The sequence below is a fragment of the Callionymus lyra genome, chromosome 9, assembly GCF_982586985.1.
Source record: "Callionymus lyra chromosome 9, fCalLyr1.hap1.1, whole genome shotgun sequence".
In the NCBI taxonomy this organism is placed as follows: domain Eukaryota; kingdom Metazoa; phylum Chordata; class Actinopteri; order Syngnathiformes; family Callionymidae; genus Callionymus; species Callionymus lyra.
Window position 1 is genome coordinate 8590244 of NC_141826.1, and position 17585 is coordinate 8607828.

The 17585-nt window shown below is 40.5% G+C and overlaps 1 protein-coding gene across 1 annotated transcript in view; it reads right to left on the minus strand.

Annotated features, from left to right (window-relative positions):
- Positions 1-13906: 13906 nt before the first annotated feature.
- efnb1 (ephrin-B1) overlaps positions 13907-17585 on the minus strand; it is an 89418-nt gene continuing 85739 nt past the window's right edge. The window contains exon 5 of the mRNA XM_087798405.1: positions 13907-17430. Coding sequence (XP_087654531.1) covers positions 17048-17430 — 383 coding nt within the window. The 3' untranslated portion in view covers positions 13907-17047. The remainder of the gene's footprint in view (positions 17431-17585) is intronic.

Genomic DNA, 17585 nt, shown 5'->3' on the forward strand with positions numbered 1-17585 from the left:
ATAAAAAAGACATCATGTTAAACAACAGTAGGAATCCATATTCTTGTCCTACAAACTACTACTAATTACTTTTCCTGTCCGATCTATTTTCCTGTCGATTCGATCCAAAAAGATTTCCATTCACAGAAAACGAAGTAGTACACATGCCAAGCCTGTATGCGGCGATTTTACATCAATCTATGACATCATCATCTGCAAAGAGTTTTAGTTTCAGTCACAACAAACCGATGGAAAAAAATTAGAACATTTTACTAATTCAGGAAAATTGTTCCTCAGACACGAAGTAATATGACGTTATGACACCAATAAAAAAACATGGTGTCATACTTGACATAAAAAGAGACAATTGTTATGTTCAAAATTTACATTTTTTCAAACTTTGAAGATTTCCATCCACAGAAAATGACTGAAAATGAAGTAGTACACAAATCGGTGGCTTTTACATGGGTATATGACATCATCATCCGCAAAGAGTTTTAAAAGCATAGCTTTAGCTGCGCATATAAAGCTTATATATTTAATTCTAGAACCACGTTTCAAAAAGTTTAGGTTTCAAAAGATGGATGACTTAGAAATGTAAAATAACATCAAAGCAGCATTATATAAAACAGATGGGAAAAAAGGAGAAAGTTTCACCAATTCAGGAAGAGGTTTTTCAGACATGACCTTGACACAAACAAAAAAACATGGCATCATTCTTGTGGACATAAGAAGATACTTTTGATTTAAAAATGACAGTAAACCACACTTGGCATCCATATTCCCGTAGTGGAGTAGAGATTTAACAGGAGTTCTAGCGCTGAAATTGAAACAGTAAACGCATCATTCTGCATGTTGCGCTTTTACATAATTATATGACATCATCATCTGCAAAGAGTTTTACAGTAGTTTTAGTCGCATAGTTATCAGTCTTCATAACGAACTGATGGAAAAAAATGTGAAAGTTTTACCAATTCAGGAAAAGATTCTCAGACAGGAGGTAATGTTGACCTTGACACCAATAAAAAAACATTTTGTAATACTTGTGGACATGAGAAGAGATATAAAGCTTCTATATTTAATTCAATATCCAGGTTTCAAAATATTTATGTTTCAGAAGATGGATGACTTTTTTGAGAAATGTTGAAAATCAAAGCAGTATTATAAAAAAAACAGATGGAAAAAAGTTTTACCAAGTCAGGAAGAGGTTTTTCAGACATGAAGTAACATGACCTTCACGCAAACAAAAAAAAACAGAAAAACAAGGTGACATAAGAAGATACTTTTTGATTTCTTTCTACAAGTAGATAACACAGTAAAGCACAGTAGGCATCCATATTCCTGTAGTGGAGTAGAGATTTAACTAGAGTTCTAGCGCTGTTGCCAAAAATAGCTTGTAAATAGAATGACAAGGTTTTTCAAACATCATGTTTGTTTAATAAAAATATGTGCGGAAGACCCAGAAAATAAACCTGCAGGGATAAAACCAACATCGCCTTCAACATCAGTATTTTTCAAAGACTTTTTAGTTAGAAGAAAGTCGCTTTCCGGGACTTAATGTTCAAAAGTTTAGCAGCTTCAAACAGAGGTAACCGAGGTAACAAGGAGACATTATGAGTCACTAATGGAGAACAAATTGGGTCACAACGGTGACTCAAACCACTCCAAAAGATGCAGCTGGAATAGGAAGTAAAGGTCGTGGAGTTCAATCTGAGAATGTAGATCGTTCAAAAATAAGACTTGTCAAGTGAGAGTTTGGCATTCAAAGCATGGCAGAGTGTTACCCTTGAGCAAGACAATGAATTAAGAATTGCTTTGGGCACAAACGCCTCAGCATGAAGGCTGCACTCTTCACACGTCTCACCATTACTTGACATTTGTTAGAGAAAAAGAAAAAGACCCTTATTACACAATTAAGGGTCTTAAGATATTAAAAGACTTTATTGATCTGAACACAGAAAACACATTTCACCCGACGGAAGTAATTGGCGTCATGAAAAAAAAAGAGCCGTAAACCCCCGATGATAAAAAAAGAAGAAGAATTTAGTGTGACTCTAATTCACCCTGCTTATTAACTTTAAGTGCTGAACTTTTAATTACAGACAAATGTGGCAGTGATAAAGGGGTTTCAGAAGAAAAGCGTGTTTGCTGTTAAAACTCAGATATATTCTGGCAGAGGCGAATCTAAGAGCGGCGCCGTTGACTTCAAGACTCGTGACAAGTGAATATTTGGACGTCACTTCTGTCATGTCATGATTGGAATATTGTGAGTTTCAGAGCGACTCGCGACTTACTTCCGCCACGTTGAAATATCTCGAAGAGATCGTGACTGAACTTTCGGATACTAAAACTTTAAAACGATCTCTCTCTCTGTAGGAATAAGGCAGAATAACCCAAGGAGAATTTAAGTGTACTATTTCTTTATAATATAAACTAAATTTAATAAACAGTAAAGGGGTGATGTCTGTATTTATAAGTTCTCTCCTTTATTTTTGGGTTATTTGCCTTTAAAAACTATTGGGTATTTCAGCTAGTATAATTATGTATACCTAACCAGTATTACTAGACCAGACCTGGGGAAAGTGCGGCCCAAAGTATGATCATGTATAAATGGTTTTAATGCATTAACAAATATTTTTTGCATTTTCACATTTTTACATAACACTTCCCTCCTTTTTGTGTGTAATTTTTTATGTATATATTGATCCCTCAAAACAGTTAAGTTAATTGAATAAATGTTTTGAAAAAAACTCATCTATACAATAATTAAATTGATGCTTATTTAGCTTAATAAAAGTCACCGCCTAATGAAGCATGTCCTTCTTTTTAAAGGGATTTTTCGTCTTTCTTTTTACTTGACGGCCCCTAACAACATTCCCAGAATTGAATGTGGCCCTTGAAGAATTTTAATTGCCCACTCCTGTACCAGACTGTCCGAAGGGTAGTACTTCATCTCCTGTCGTCCAAGATGTGTCGTGAACTGGCGGTGGCTTCTCTGCAAGTGAAGATGAAGACCTGATGACAGCGTGCCATGTTGATTGGTGATTGTAAGCAGGTGGACACGATGGAAACGCATATAACGCATAACACACTGCAGATTCTGGTCTTCATTACCAGAACTGGTGCATGAGAAATGACCTCCTGCATCGTCACAGAGTCCAGAGTAAAAAAAAAAAAAAAGAAAAATCTTGCTTTGTCTTCTGGGAGGTCACAATCGGATCAGACCTGGAGGCCAATTGTGTCATTACATCATCTGTCATTCTGTCGGAGCTTGACGTCACATACGGCCACAGAAATGTCTGTTACCTAATAGGGGCTTAGGCAGGACAAAATGTGGACCAGACGGGCACAAAGTGTGCTCGGGAGGTGAAGAGGAAATTGAATATGGAGGGGGTCACTTATGTTTGATGTGTGTGTGTGGTACTAGAAATAATGTTACTAGCATTAAATTTGTGTTTTGGGTTTATTATCTATAAAACGTTAATGTAGTAATAATTATTTAGAAATCACAAAAAAAGGATTCTGTTTTTCTTCTTTATTTCTGTATATTATAGCAACATTATATATAATATATATATATAATTTAATAGTTTTTGATTGTATATTTTGAAAATTGAAGTTGAAAATAAATACACATATTTACTTGTATTCTTGTGTTTTGTTTTGTTCATACTTATTTTTCACCTCCATTTCCTCTTCCATCTTGTTCCTTTTCGAAAATATTTTGAATATTTTAATTTTTTTATCCAGTTCCAAGCCTAGAGAAAACTCAAGAAATTCATGAATTATTAAATAGGTGACAATACAGTTAGATGGTGTATCAGGTCGGACTAAACAGATCAGCAAGTAGCAAAGACTTTATACTCAATGATACACAGTTATTAGTAAGAGAACGGTCGTTGATTCTTCACAGTTGACGTCATCAATCTGTCGCTCTCACGATGCCGTCGTGACACTCGTCTGACAAGGAGTCAAGGAGGCAGATATTCACTTTCTGAGCCGACTCTTTAAACTTTATGTGATGACCGAGATTGTTAAATCCTGGTTGCACCGTGTGGCTGTCAGAGTACTTATTAGATCTCTAAAAACGTGTGATATATCTGGAGCTTAACCGCCCGTGTCACCTCGGTGGATCAAGACATTCATTCTCTCGCTCATCCCGGCTTGAAGACCTCCGCTCACTCAGGGCTCCCCTTCGCTGAACTCCTTTGAGAGGCAAACATCGGAGCGTGTTTGCGTCGCCTCTCATCCGTCATTGTCCAGGACTTAGTCCACGTCTTGAAAATGTTTACCTTCATTCCGACAGATTAATTCCTCGATTAGTTGGACGGTTAGGAAAGAAAGTGGAAAGATTTCCAACTCTGGTTTTCTAACTAAAACCTTCTAAATACTGTGATAAAAATAACTTTAAGTAAATGCTCATCTAAATTCCAAGGGAACTTCTACAAAGCATAGACTCGTTTCTCACTTTGTTTCCGTGTTTACTATGTAAGATTGCTACTAGACCCACATCATCTATTTTCATTCACCTCACCAACTGTATCACTAGTCTACATATAGACCTGAATGAATGGTTATGGTTAACATGAAGACCTGTGGTTTGGCCAGTTGATGGTGCGGTTCACCACCGACTCTGCCTCATATCACAAGTGATCCTATTGTTTTCTCCTCAACAATAGCTTTCCTTCTTCATTGAATTCCTGTTCATCCGGATGAAATGTTCAAATGCTGAACGTTTCCAAATTAACTTTGGACATCAACTAAACAACGCCCGGTTCCTGCTGGTCCATAACCAGATCATTTGTTACCAACATGGTATGAATCACAGAGGTTGCATCTCGTGCTTTGCTCAATGTTTGAACTGTATCTTTGCAATCAACGGGATGTGGTCCATGAGGTAAAAGAGGTGTGACTGGCGTCGATGATCAAGATTAATGTGGAGAAGGCTGACTAACTGTGGCAACCGTTGATGCCACAAGACGTCAGTTTGGTGCGGCATCGTGTCATCGATGCTGAAATTCTTTAAACCTCTATACTTTTGTTATATTACATTATAGTGTTAGCTGGATCTCGGATATCTCACTGATCGACCACAGTTTGTTCCTCCCCAGATGCAACACTAATAGACTCAGGGACTCGTCGACAGTCATTCCTCGTGCTATAAGGTTGTTTAATTCTGAGTTTGGGGGCAGGAGTGGTGGGAAAATATGATTCTATTCCATGTTCATCTTTGTATCCTTTTTCTTTGATCTATGATCTTTATCTTAAGATTGCACTTTCTTTTTATTATTATTATTTTATTTAATGTTCTTGTTCCATCCATCCATCCATCCATCCATCCATCCATCCATCCATCCATCCATCCATCCATCCATCCATCCATCCATCCATCCATCCATCCATCCATCCATCCATCCATCCATCCATCCATCCATCCATCCAACCATTCATCCATCCATCCATCCATCCATCCATCCATCCATCCATCCATCCATCCATCCATAGTCTGTAGTTGGGCTCCAGCAAGTTAACAAAGGGGCATGAAGTGAAGATATAAAGTGACTGAGAAAAATGCTTCTTTTCCATGATCTTATCTACACTGTTTACGTGATAGTTCACTGAAATTGGTGCGTTCACTTTTTAGATTTATAGACAAAAATGAACGTCCATGCTAATGTAGCGACTGGAGCTCTTCCTCTTCATCTTCGTCCAAAAAAAACATCCAAATACCTCAGTGGTGCTCGCCTGTAACGTCCCTCTTGCATTGAAGCCTCGACATGATAAATTGTTCCAAATAAAACTGAAATAAGTTTGTATATTTAACGCTGAAACACATTTGAAGTGTTGTTGCGAATGCCAGTATTTACGGTAACAACATGGAATCATCTGCCTAAAACAAGCCTAAAATATGACTTTTTTTTTCTTTTTTTTCTTGTTAAGGCTTCGATTCCAGGGGGACGTTACAGACGAGCAGTATGGAGGTATTTGGATGTTTTTAAGTGTCTTTTTGGACGAAGATGAAGACAAGTGAGCGCCAGTCGATGCATTAAAATGAACAAAGAGTTTTGTTTATGACTCTAAAAAGGAACATATTACTCTGAAAATAATGCCAACCCTTAGTCGACATGAGTAGAAAATGAGTGGAATTTGAATTGAAGTACAAAAAGCATCTTTGAAGTTGTGTTTGGTCGATAATGTTTGTTTTTTCTTAGAGTTTCTATCTAACATGAATCGACGGCGTGACCCTGTGCCGAAGTGTTTTGTGAAGCCTTGATTACTTTCCAACACGAGAGGAAGAAGATCTCCGATTTCACGAGTCCCCGCGTTCATGAGTACTGGACGAAAGGATCACTCACGGACGGGGGGGACAGATATACCTTATCCCCGTCCCACCGCTGGTACACTGTCCTCCTGCAAAAATTCCTACCCAGCTGCACCGCACTTCACACACAGCTTCACTTCTGGCGTCCTGTCATGCAATATCTCTAAACACACAACTCATTTTGGCATCCTCCGTACTTCTCCAATAGTCTCGCGTCTCCAGGGCTCCTTCCTGGCAGCGACCCACACTTCTGTTCGCGGATCTATTCTACATCCCAGACTTTAAAAGATTCCACGTGCGCTTTTCTCCACCAGCCCTTAATGCATCACAAGAAGTGAAAACAAGTCGCAGGCAGTGATGTAGGAGCGTTGAAAGTGATACGTAAACTATGCTAATGTGCAACAGCCACGCGTTCAACTTGAAACGAATAGTTTAAAAACAAAAAAAAGAGAGAAATCATGAATCTATGTTGCCTCATCTTTTTTTTTAAAAAAGACTCTTGATTCATTTAGTTACCATAATTACTCTAGTGGCTCGATGCTATGAATTTATATTGCTAATTTTACTCAACGAAAATGATGATCCCGGGTGATTTAACCCTAAACTGTTTTTTAGAAAAAAAAACATGAAAACATTCTCTCACAATTTTGTTCACAATTAGCATTCATGGAGGGAAAGTGTATGTTTAATTGTTCCCCAGTCGCCACCAAGCGCTGGCAGCTGTTCCTCCTCCCAGGTGACTTGTTTCATCTGTAAAGACACGTGAGCCTACGTGTTAAACGGCGAAGAAGAGCACGACGTTGGGGATGCATCCTGGAAACCTGGTGGGAGCCGTGAAAGCTATAAATATGTCTGCGTTGTGGATTTAACGCCATGCAAATGAAACATTTAAATGACGGCAACAGTTACGCTTTAATCTATCCCGCCGTCTACAGGGTAGATCAGGGATGACGGAAACCTTGTTCAGGTTTTCAACTGGGGTTCTTTTTTTTTGTGTGTGTGGAAACTGAGGTTAAACAACAGAAGAACCCACTGGCTCACATAAATATACATGCAGGCGTACACAGAAAAAACATCCAGTCACACACAGAAGCTCAGTGGGGGGAAGGCTTTAATAAACCCACAGTAATGTGGATCTATGGGGGCGTCTCGGTGCTGAGCCAGGAAACCAGATGAACCTACCTGCCCCCCGGCACCGAGGGGGGATCACTCCGGGTGGGGCTTAAGTGTTTGTGAGAGACTTCTCCCTTGACTTGCCCGCTCTGATCACATCATCGGGGGCCACACGAGGAGCCCACAAACAACTGATGTTTGTCGGAGAAAATGCCCCAATCACTTTAACAACGTTTCATGCCATCTCTGCTTTCACCAAGGACGAGGGGAGTTTAGTCATCCGACGGGTAAATGCCGGCTGTAATTCCAGACAAACGCAATGGAAATACAGAGTGCAGCCAATCGGGTTTAATCATGTATGAAGAAATGTAATTTTGGAGGACACCAGGGCAGAGCGGGTTGATATGGATATTAGTTACTATGCAAAAAGGCGTGTCCACGGTCCCCGGAATATGAATTTATGAAGGCTGCTTGTGATTTCAATCTGACTAATGTATCAGAACAAACCCATCTGTGCAGCGATGACCCCCGAGGTGAGGGGGTTTTTTGGGGGGGATCTGAGGAAGAAGTGCTGGGAGTGTGGGCGGCTCGTTTGTGCTCACACCATGAACTTGGAAGCTCGCTGAGATGAGAAAATAATCTTCTGCCCACATTTGGTGAAGCAGAGAGACTTATACCTCGAAATAAGCGCTTAAGAACATTTCCGACGAGATTAAAACCAGACCCGACTCGGTACAAGAGTTTAACCTCTCTGGATGTTTTTGTTTTCCTCCTCGGAAGCGTGTTAGTAATTTGCAGAACACGCTCATGGTTACAATTTGAGTCCCTGTCCTTTAAAGTAAGGCTTCCTAAAACGAGGTAAGATAAGACAAGCGTGACTCCGAAAGAAAGCAGAAAAAAAGTAAATATTGAATTAGCTACCTCTTGGCGAGAGCTAAAAGTGGATTCATGCCAGAAATATTCTTGCCAATGGCGTTTGCTGTACTGTTCCCCGTATGTGTGCTTGACAAAAAAAATAAAAATACCAAGAGGTGTGGACTCTGCCCCCACGGGCTTTCGGCACGGGCTCACCGAGGCAGGTAAAAGAGTCTTCATTGAGCATTTATTCAGCGAGAGAGAGTGGGAGAAAGAGAGATATGGAATATCCTGGACTGTGTATTTGCTATTCCTCATTCGTTACCCGTGTTGCTGATTTAATGGAGAGATTGTGCCGGTGAAAAAGTAGCGGCTGGAAAGTCCTGCAGCTTCAAAAGAAGCCACCACTTTCAAAAGAAGGCACTGAAAGGATGGCAGAATGAAAACCATCCAACATACATCTGGAAATGTGCTTCATCAAGAGATGAATCTGAAAATGAATCGTCTGAATTCTGCGTTTATTCAACCCGTTTCTTTTATTCTCTCGTTTTATTGTTACATTTCCTCCTTTTAAAAGGAAAGGGCCAGAACGTGTGGTGAGATCAGGACTGCAGACTGTCGGTGTGAGTCTCTTTATTAAAGTTATATTAATAGTTTTTGAGAGTTTTTGTGCAGAACAGCAATTTGTGATTCCCCCATCTAGATTGATGTTGAACATGCGTTGCCGAACACTCTGAAAAAAGCCTAAAAAGAAGAGTCTATAGCTGTGTCTCAAATCGCATACTTGCATACTTAAACTTAGTATTTTTAGTGCATAAGTGTGTCTCAATTCTTAGTATGCAAAATGTAGTGCACCATGCACACTTAATTGGCGTACTAAAACACCCACAAAACTAAGTATGGATCGATGGACACTTTCTACCCTAAACGGCCGCCATCTTAGTGACGTTGACGTTGTAAACGAAAGTTACGTCATATTATTTAATATTTCGTTTCCCATATTTATTGATCCAAACTTGCAAAACGTGCTGCCAGCAGGTGTCGTTGATACTGTCCTACAGCTGTTTGCAATCGTCATTAAATAGTAGTAGAAGAAGAAGCTGTTGCGTCATTTCCTGTTAGTGCGTAGCGGCAGTGTTTGATTTGAGACATACTATCTGTCGAGAATTTGCGTACTAGTTAGTACGTACACTATCCTGATGCATACTAACCACCAGTGCACTAAGTATGCGATTTGAGACACAGCTTATGTTATAGGCACATTGCTAATTTCTAGTTGCTAATCACGATGCTACATTAGGCTAATGGAGAACTAGGTACTGTATATGCATATATATATATAAATGCAATACACATTATCTCGCTATTCCAAGATTTAGAATATCATCAGCGATCCATGATGAAGCATGTTCAGAAACATCATTTTATTTATATAGCTTACAATATTTTTTCCAGTCTCAAAGCACTGATTTTAATGGGGTCTGTTTTCATTTACTCTAAACACCAGGATGTTTTGTCTTTGATGAAACATGACACAATTATTTACTCTCTAATAAACTGGAAGCTTCTAAAAAGAACCACTGTTTTCTCTTTCCGCCAAACTTAGACTAACATGCTGGCCAACAAAAACTTTCCCCAGGAACGTCTTAATAGTTGTCTTGATTTTAAACACTAGTTAGTATGAACACGATTGATCATTTTCCTCTTTATCTTTGATAATATCAATGCTTTGAGAAGAGATGCTATGTCATCGGCTGCATAAATAAAGTTGTGTATGCTGAAAGCAACACACATGCGCAAATGGACCATGAAGTTTTTGCTTTTTTTCGCAAAACCAGAAAAGAGACATCACATAACAACAATTTTGCGTTCACATTTTTTGCTTCAACTTGTTCTCGTCATTATTCTGAAATCCGTAAGATTGTCCTCGGGCTGTGCAGAGGTACCAGAAGAACTGAACTTTTATTTGACTTGGACGATAAGGCAAGCTTGGATTAATGACTTCTGCTAAACCAATAGAGAACAGGAAAAGATAACTTTAGAAAGATTAGTGAAGTGCAAACAGACGACAGACATGTGAATAACTGACTTTTTAATAAAACAAAAGGACACAGAACAAATAAACGATAATTTAAAAAGAGTCTAGAGAGACGGAATGTCCAGAAAAATACCATTAAATGGAAAACTAGGGAGATAACTTGTAACAAAACACAAGGCGATCCAAACACAAAACGTAAAAAAGCTAAGAACCAAAAGCACCAGAAAGGAGATCAGCAGACATGCTCGGTGGAAATACCAAAAACAAAAACAAAAATGTTCACAGTCGGACTCAAAGTTCAAGAGCAGCCCAAGGTGAGGTCAATGTTACCCATGGAAGCGTAAACACGATCTGAGGCAGGTGGTTGGAGGTTTGATTGCAGATTAATTCCAGCTGTGATCAACTTCCTGTGAAGCTCGCAGAGAAATAAAAGCCAAATAAAAGTGGAACACAACAAACATAGCTGCCTGACCATGTAAACAATCGTTGAGCTAATGGCTATGTTAAAAGATCCTTTGGTGTTTGATGCTTATCCTTCTTTATAGTTCACGCTTGAAGGGTTCGTTTCATATCCTACTCACCCTCATGTTGATTCTTTTCAGAGTAATCCATTTCTTAGTAGGCAAAAAAGTCTATTTTAATGTAGTAACAGTAGCTCAGTTGTCTTCGTCTTCATCTTCGTCCAAAAAGACACATTTCATCCAAATACCTCTGTGGTGGAATTGTTCTGGAAACACTTAAACAAGTGTATTTTTTAAGGTTGTTTGTAGCAGAGGCTTAAATGCTACACAGACAGGAAGTATTCCTGGTAAATACCATAGACATCTTTATATATAGACGCCACATCGACTGCTCCCGCCCACTAGAGCACTACAGGGCGGCCATCTTGGTACAGTGCCACTCACTCCTACAGTGCATTACGTCTATAGAGGAATGATGTGTTTACACTATAAATATAAACACATCCGTCTACAGTTGATGCAGCGTCTATTTATATATGTCTATGGTAAATACCACAAGTGCTTCCTGTCTACTGTCTACATGTATGTCAGGTATCATGACATTCTATTCCATGTTAATCTTTGTATCCTTTGTCTTTATTTGTTTTTGAGCTATGTTCTTTTTCTTGATCTTTTTCTTCATCTTTAGACTTAGATTGTGTTATCTTGTACTTTCTTTTTATAGTAAGTAGTAAGTAAGTAAGTAATTTGTATTTATATAGCGCTTTTCCAGACCAGGGTCACAAAGCGCTTAAACAATCAAAACAATATTCAATAAAGTATATACTTTAAAGGGCAAGATAAAATAAACTTTGTTCTCTTCTAATTTTTATTGTTTTTTTATGAATTATCATTTGTATTGCTCTAATCGGAAAAACAATTTCCTGAAGGAGACCTCCTGAGGGATCAATAAAGTTCTATCTATCTATCTATCTACACAGGAAGTGCTCACGATATTTACTCAGAGTACTTCCTGTGTAGCATTTTGGCCTAGCAGCGTGCGCTAAAAAAAACAAGCTTAAAATATAGACTTGTTGAATTATTTCCAGAACAATTCCTGATGTCTAGGCTTCAATACAAGATGGACGTTACAGACGAGCACCACGGACATATTTGGATGTTTATAAGTGTGTTTTTGGATGAAAATGATCGGTCGCCACATTAGCATTGACAAGCATTTTTTGCCCAAAAAGCACTTGAAAATAATTTAGTTTAGTCGACATGAGGGTGAGTAGAAAATGAGTGAAGTTTTTATTTTGAGTGAAGGACTACCTGGATTTGTTTTTCCTTCTTATATTTTCAGAATATTATCCAGAGAATAAGATTATAGCGTTAAGTTATTCTGTTTTGCTCATATAAAACAACACGATAATACACAATATTGATCGAGTACCTAGATTTATATAAAAATGAATAAGCCAGCCTTGGTGGGGGATCAACTGAATTGGAAAGTATAAACAAATAATTCACCATAAAAAAAGCAAATGAAGCTAATAATATGGATGCAGGATTATGGCATATGTCTTCAGCCCTCCGGGGACGTGCACAACTAATGCACGCTGCAGCCGTACGAGTAGTTAAATGCAGTTATTATTCCGGCAGTAAAATGGATTTATGGCGCTCAGCAGAGTCACCTACGGTTTCACACTCTCTCTCTCCTCCAAAGTGAAACATCGAGATATTCATGAACGCATCACAAAGAGATCCAAACAGGTAAATATCGAATCAGCCCTTTTTCTGTTAAAAGCTAAAACGTGTTCAGGTGCTTCTGTTCTAGAGGCTTGTGTTTATACGATGACATCTACTGTCATGGACGACACCACCAGAGGTTTGCTGAAATATCTGCAGAATGTTCCATGTAAGGGACACAAACAAGGTAGTTAAAATCTGACAAAAACAGCGCATTAATGATGAGTGGAAGAAAAAAAAAGCCTGTAAGCTGCTGGTGTTACAACAAAGTGTGTTTATTTTTTTTCTTGGCAAAGCATTCCTGGCAGAAAACCCATTTTTAAAGGTTGCTAACCCCTTTCTTGTTTGTTTACACAATTCCTTGGATTCTTGATCAGCATTCTCAGTAGTACTGTTGGCAAACCGTCGATTCATAAGACTGCATGAAGACTTCTTTGTCATCTTGTAGCATCTGGATTAAACCAGTTGGCCGCCGTCGTCGCAGCACAATCGTATAATGATGATAATAATCTACCGATGTTGAAGTCGCCTTTTTTTTTTTTTAATCTTGTTTTCGCCGTAAGAAGAATATCTCAAGGATCTAGTTATTGAATCTTGTAAGTGTTTCAATTGATTTAGTTGTATATTTTTGTTCTTTTTCATGTGAAACCTTTTTATCAGTCGATGCGTTTCTTCAAATATGAATCGCGAGTCTCTCGTGCTTTGATCACGTCCAGAGGATGTGATTGTGTGATGAAGATTTGTAATAAATCAACTTCAACTGCCTCCATCTTTTAACACTACAAGTTTTGTTTATTCCTTACTTAATTGGGACTTTCTTTATACAAGCTAATTAGTCTTAAAATGATGGAATATAGTAGTATCTGGTAAAAGTGAGATTCTACCTCAAGTAAAGTATCCTAGAGTCGTTTTATCTACTTGACCTTGAGCTTAGCCAGAGGGCAAAGCTGTATTTCCATCGATCGCCGCCTTTGGTGGTGAAAGAAAGAGAATAATCGAGGATACATGGAAGTAGAATGAGAGTCTAGTCGAGGAGTCTTGGGCCGGATGAACCTCCCCTCGTCTCTGGTGAGGTGTCACACGGGTACGCTCGCCAAGGTGTTTCCTTTGGTAGAGGAGGTTTTCCAAGAGTCTGTCGCCTCCGTGGCACAACCTTTTGGGGATTTATTGCTTTTAAAAATCCTGAACCGGCCATTTGAATATCAACCTCAAGGTGTGAGGTTTCTGAAATCCTTCAATCAGTCGGGTGTTACAAGTTCCATTGCACGTACTCGGTGACAGTTTGAGCGACTGACTTCATATGAACGAATTTCCACATGAAAGTATTGAACTTTTTACTCTTTACATCTGCACCGCGGTCAAAACCCAAATCTGCACTTGGTGATGGAGGAAAGAAAAGCAGAGACCAAGTTCCATGGGAAAAATTTTATTTATCAATATGCGGTAGTTTCCAAACTGGTGGAACATTATTTCCATGGTAGCTGGTGCCAATAGGTTACGCTGAGAAGCGGCGAAGAAAAAAAAGTGAATGGCAGAAAAAAAAAAAAAAAATCCTAAAATAAAATAACGAAAAAATTCTCGACATTTATGATTCAAACAAAGGGAAACAAATTCAACAGGTTTTCGCGTACACATGCACATTGAAAGATAATACTGTGGCTTTGAAACATTAGCAGAAAGAAAGCTACAGTGAAGCTCGCCTCGACGACGACTGACATCCTTGTGCTAAATTAGGAGAGGAGGGATGACAAAGGAGGGAGGCAGGGATGAGGGGGGAGAGAGCAACTTTAAAACAAAAGACCGCCCGGGAGATAATGAGTGGAGTAAACTGGATGATTTATTGGCGAGCTCAGAGCGGTCACACTCACAAACATGGCTCCTTTTGTGTTTTGATTCCCCCTGTTTTCTCCTCCTTTTCCTCCCCCCACGTCGCTCCCCCCGCCTTATTAAAACTGAGAAAAGATTCATTTTCTAGACCGACCGTCTTTTCTTCTTTTGATACATCTTATAATGAAGTGGGAAGTGTAGGTAACTCAAAGGCGGTGGAATAACACAGTCTTCATACGCAGTTAAGTGCTGTCTCCAACATTATCATTCATAGTTTCAATTATCCGTTTCAAAGCTGCTCGGTGACAAAGCGTCTCGCCTGGACCGATATGACTTAAACGCCGCGAGTATCGATGTTAGAAACTCTCTCTCTCTCTTTCTCTCTCTGAAAACATGTGGTAACAAAGACTTTTTTCTTGACAATACTGGACACTGCGTGAAGAAATTAAACGACAGCTTGAGTGTCCATTGCAATATTTAGTTTGACTCTAAGAGAAAATAAAATAAAAACATATTGCAAACAGAGACAAAAAAAAAAAAAAGGATTCATACAAAACACACGTTTTTTTTTTTTTAAAAAGACAGCTATTTACAAACATCCTCCATTACAAAAATCTAATCTTTAATTTTTCATATGAGCAGTGTTCAGGTGAAATTACATCTTAAATTGAGCTCTATCCATATATTTACATTTCTTTCTTATCGCCTCTTTTTTTTTTTTTGTTCAACTCACCGCAACAAATTCCAATAACATTAAGTGGTCACTAAAATGAATGAAAATGAGCAATGGGGGTTTTTGTGGTAATTTGGAAATGACTCCCTTGGCTGGTATAGGTGAGCGGATGCGAATCCATCCGAAACAAAAATATTTGATGTAGATGTGTTCCACAGAGGGCTGCATGCTGAGTTAAAACACAGGACCACAGAAAAAAAAAAAAAAGCACCAGCAGCTGTTCAGGTAGTTAACTCTGAGGTTAACGACACGCAAAAGAGTCTTCCCCGAGTCCTCCAGCAGGGCTGCCTTTTAACTCAGCAGTGTCTCCGCGGACGGTGATAGCATGTGGCAGCACATGATGGGTGTCTCTGCGCGGTGAGTGGAGCGGCAGCCTGACTGGAGATAAAAAAAAACCTGGACCCGTCAGTCTCGGTGTGTGTCTGCATGTGTGTGCAGCTGAGGAGTCGCTGTCCTTACATACTCCTCCGGGGAACATCGGGGTTCCCGGCGGTATTGGGGAAGCGTCTAAACTCATTGGCAACACCTTGGAAAAAAGCACAATGAGTCGCGTGGTCTTATTGGAGGAAAATCTGTGTGGCGGTTTCCTCGCCACGTCCGCGACTATTTCGCGCCCCTCGCGTTTTTCGATTCACAGCACGACAGGCGAGATGATTGAGAAAAAAAGAAAAAAAAAAGAAACTGAATGCTACCTGCCTCTCCCAACCTTCCCCATCTTCACTCCATCGTCTCTCGCACCCAGTTGGTGAGAGTGGGCACAGAGATGGCACTCAGATGAGTCACTGGCGACACCACTGACTCATCTACAGATGGCGGCCAATTGGCTTCTGAAGAAAAAGGAAAAAAAAAAAGACTATCCTAATGCTCGTCCAACTTATATATAGGGCATCTACCTATGTAGGCCAGCCAATCAGTGCTGCCCATCCCGACGACGCCCACCATGTTTGAAGCCTCCACTGTAACACTTGAAGTGGAACAAACGCCGCCTGCCGTCTTGAAAAAAAAAACCCCAAAGAGCTCGTCGGACACAATAAAAAATCTTCAGTCGGTGCCAGCTGGAGCTCCGGGAGGGTCTTTTGGTCGAGATCTGAAACCGTCTTCTTGTAGTGGATTCTGCTACAGTAGCCGACGTTCAAACCCAAAGAAGCCGAGGAGTCTGCCCCGGCCTCTGGACGTGCCCGAACACACACACATGACACACCCTTAATACAGATAAGTAGGTCATAAATACCAGAGTGATGGCAGCGCTCGTATCAGAACCAGTGGAACGAGGGAGTGTTCCGGGGGGGTGGGGGGGGGGGGAACACACCGAACACACACACCTTGACATCTACAAGTCCAGGTCAAGGGTCAGTCTCGTGGGGGGTGGAGGTTTGGGGGAGATGAACACGATGGATATGACATGGGTGGTGATGATATTCCATAGGACTCTATACATTGTGCACTTGTAGGAAAAGTCTAACAAAATACAACTGCTTTGTGAACTGAATCAGGGTCCTCCATCAAAAATAGTAAGGCAAACATCAGAGGTGCAAAAGGGAGAGGAACATTTTCACACACTGTGTCTGATACCTGAGCTATCTGGAGAGTCCTGGCCCAGCGTGGAGCCCTGACACTATCACACGTATTGTTACGCTTGCACACGAAATGCAGGCCGTCTGGGGTTGGGGGGGCAGGGGGAGGGGATACTTTTTAGGCGGACAGTCGTTTTTGGGTTCCATCCACGGACCTCTGGGGCAGGTGAGGAGGTGAGGGGGTGTTGGGGGGGAAAGTGAGGCAGGGATTGTCAGACAAACCCGAATCATATTTTTTTGTCAGTCAACTTAGAAAGCCTGCTGGTCTCTGGTGACTCTCCAGATTTGTGCAGCAGGTGGTAGAAGTAACTGGGGCTTGAAGAAACGGCAAGTCCCTCAAAAAATGGCGAAGGAACGGTGTCTTTCCAAGAACATAAATCAAGCGCTCCTCTCGTTCCGAACGGCTGTGCAGAGGGGTCAGACCTTGTAGTAGATGTTGGCCGGACTCTGCGGCGGCATCTCCTGGACTATGTAGACCGGGTGGCCATAGTCGCCGCTCACCTTCTCGTAGTGAGGGCAGTAGTTGTTCTCTGTCCGCAGTGGAATGATGATGTCACTGGGCTCCGTGCCCGCCGTGCCCCCCGGCATCTTGGGATTGGACAGCGTGCTGAGTGACAGCGCCGAGGGGCGGGGCTGCGAGTGGGCGTTTTTCCGGGAGCGCTTGCGCATCTTGATGAGCAGGATGACCAGGAGGAGGATGAGGAGGAGGAAGATGACGCAGCCGGCCCCGATGATGGAGAAAACGGCGGCTTTGGAGCTCAGGATGCCATCCGAGCCGGACTGGTCCTGGTTCATCGTGTCTGGGTGATAAAAAAAAAAAAAAAAATCATTAGAGGGCGGGATCATTACAGACCTTTTTTTTTAACAAGTCTGATCTCAACACAGTTCATATTTTAACAAGTATTCACACCTGGTTCTTACAAAATCTTTACGATAAAACCGCCCGCCATAGGTC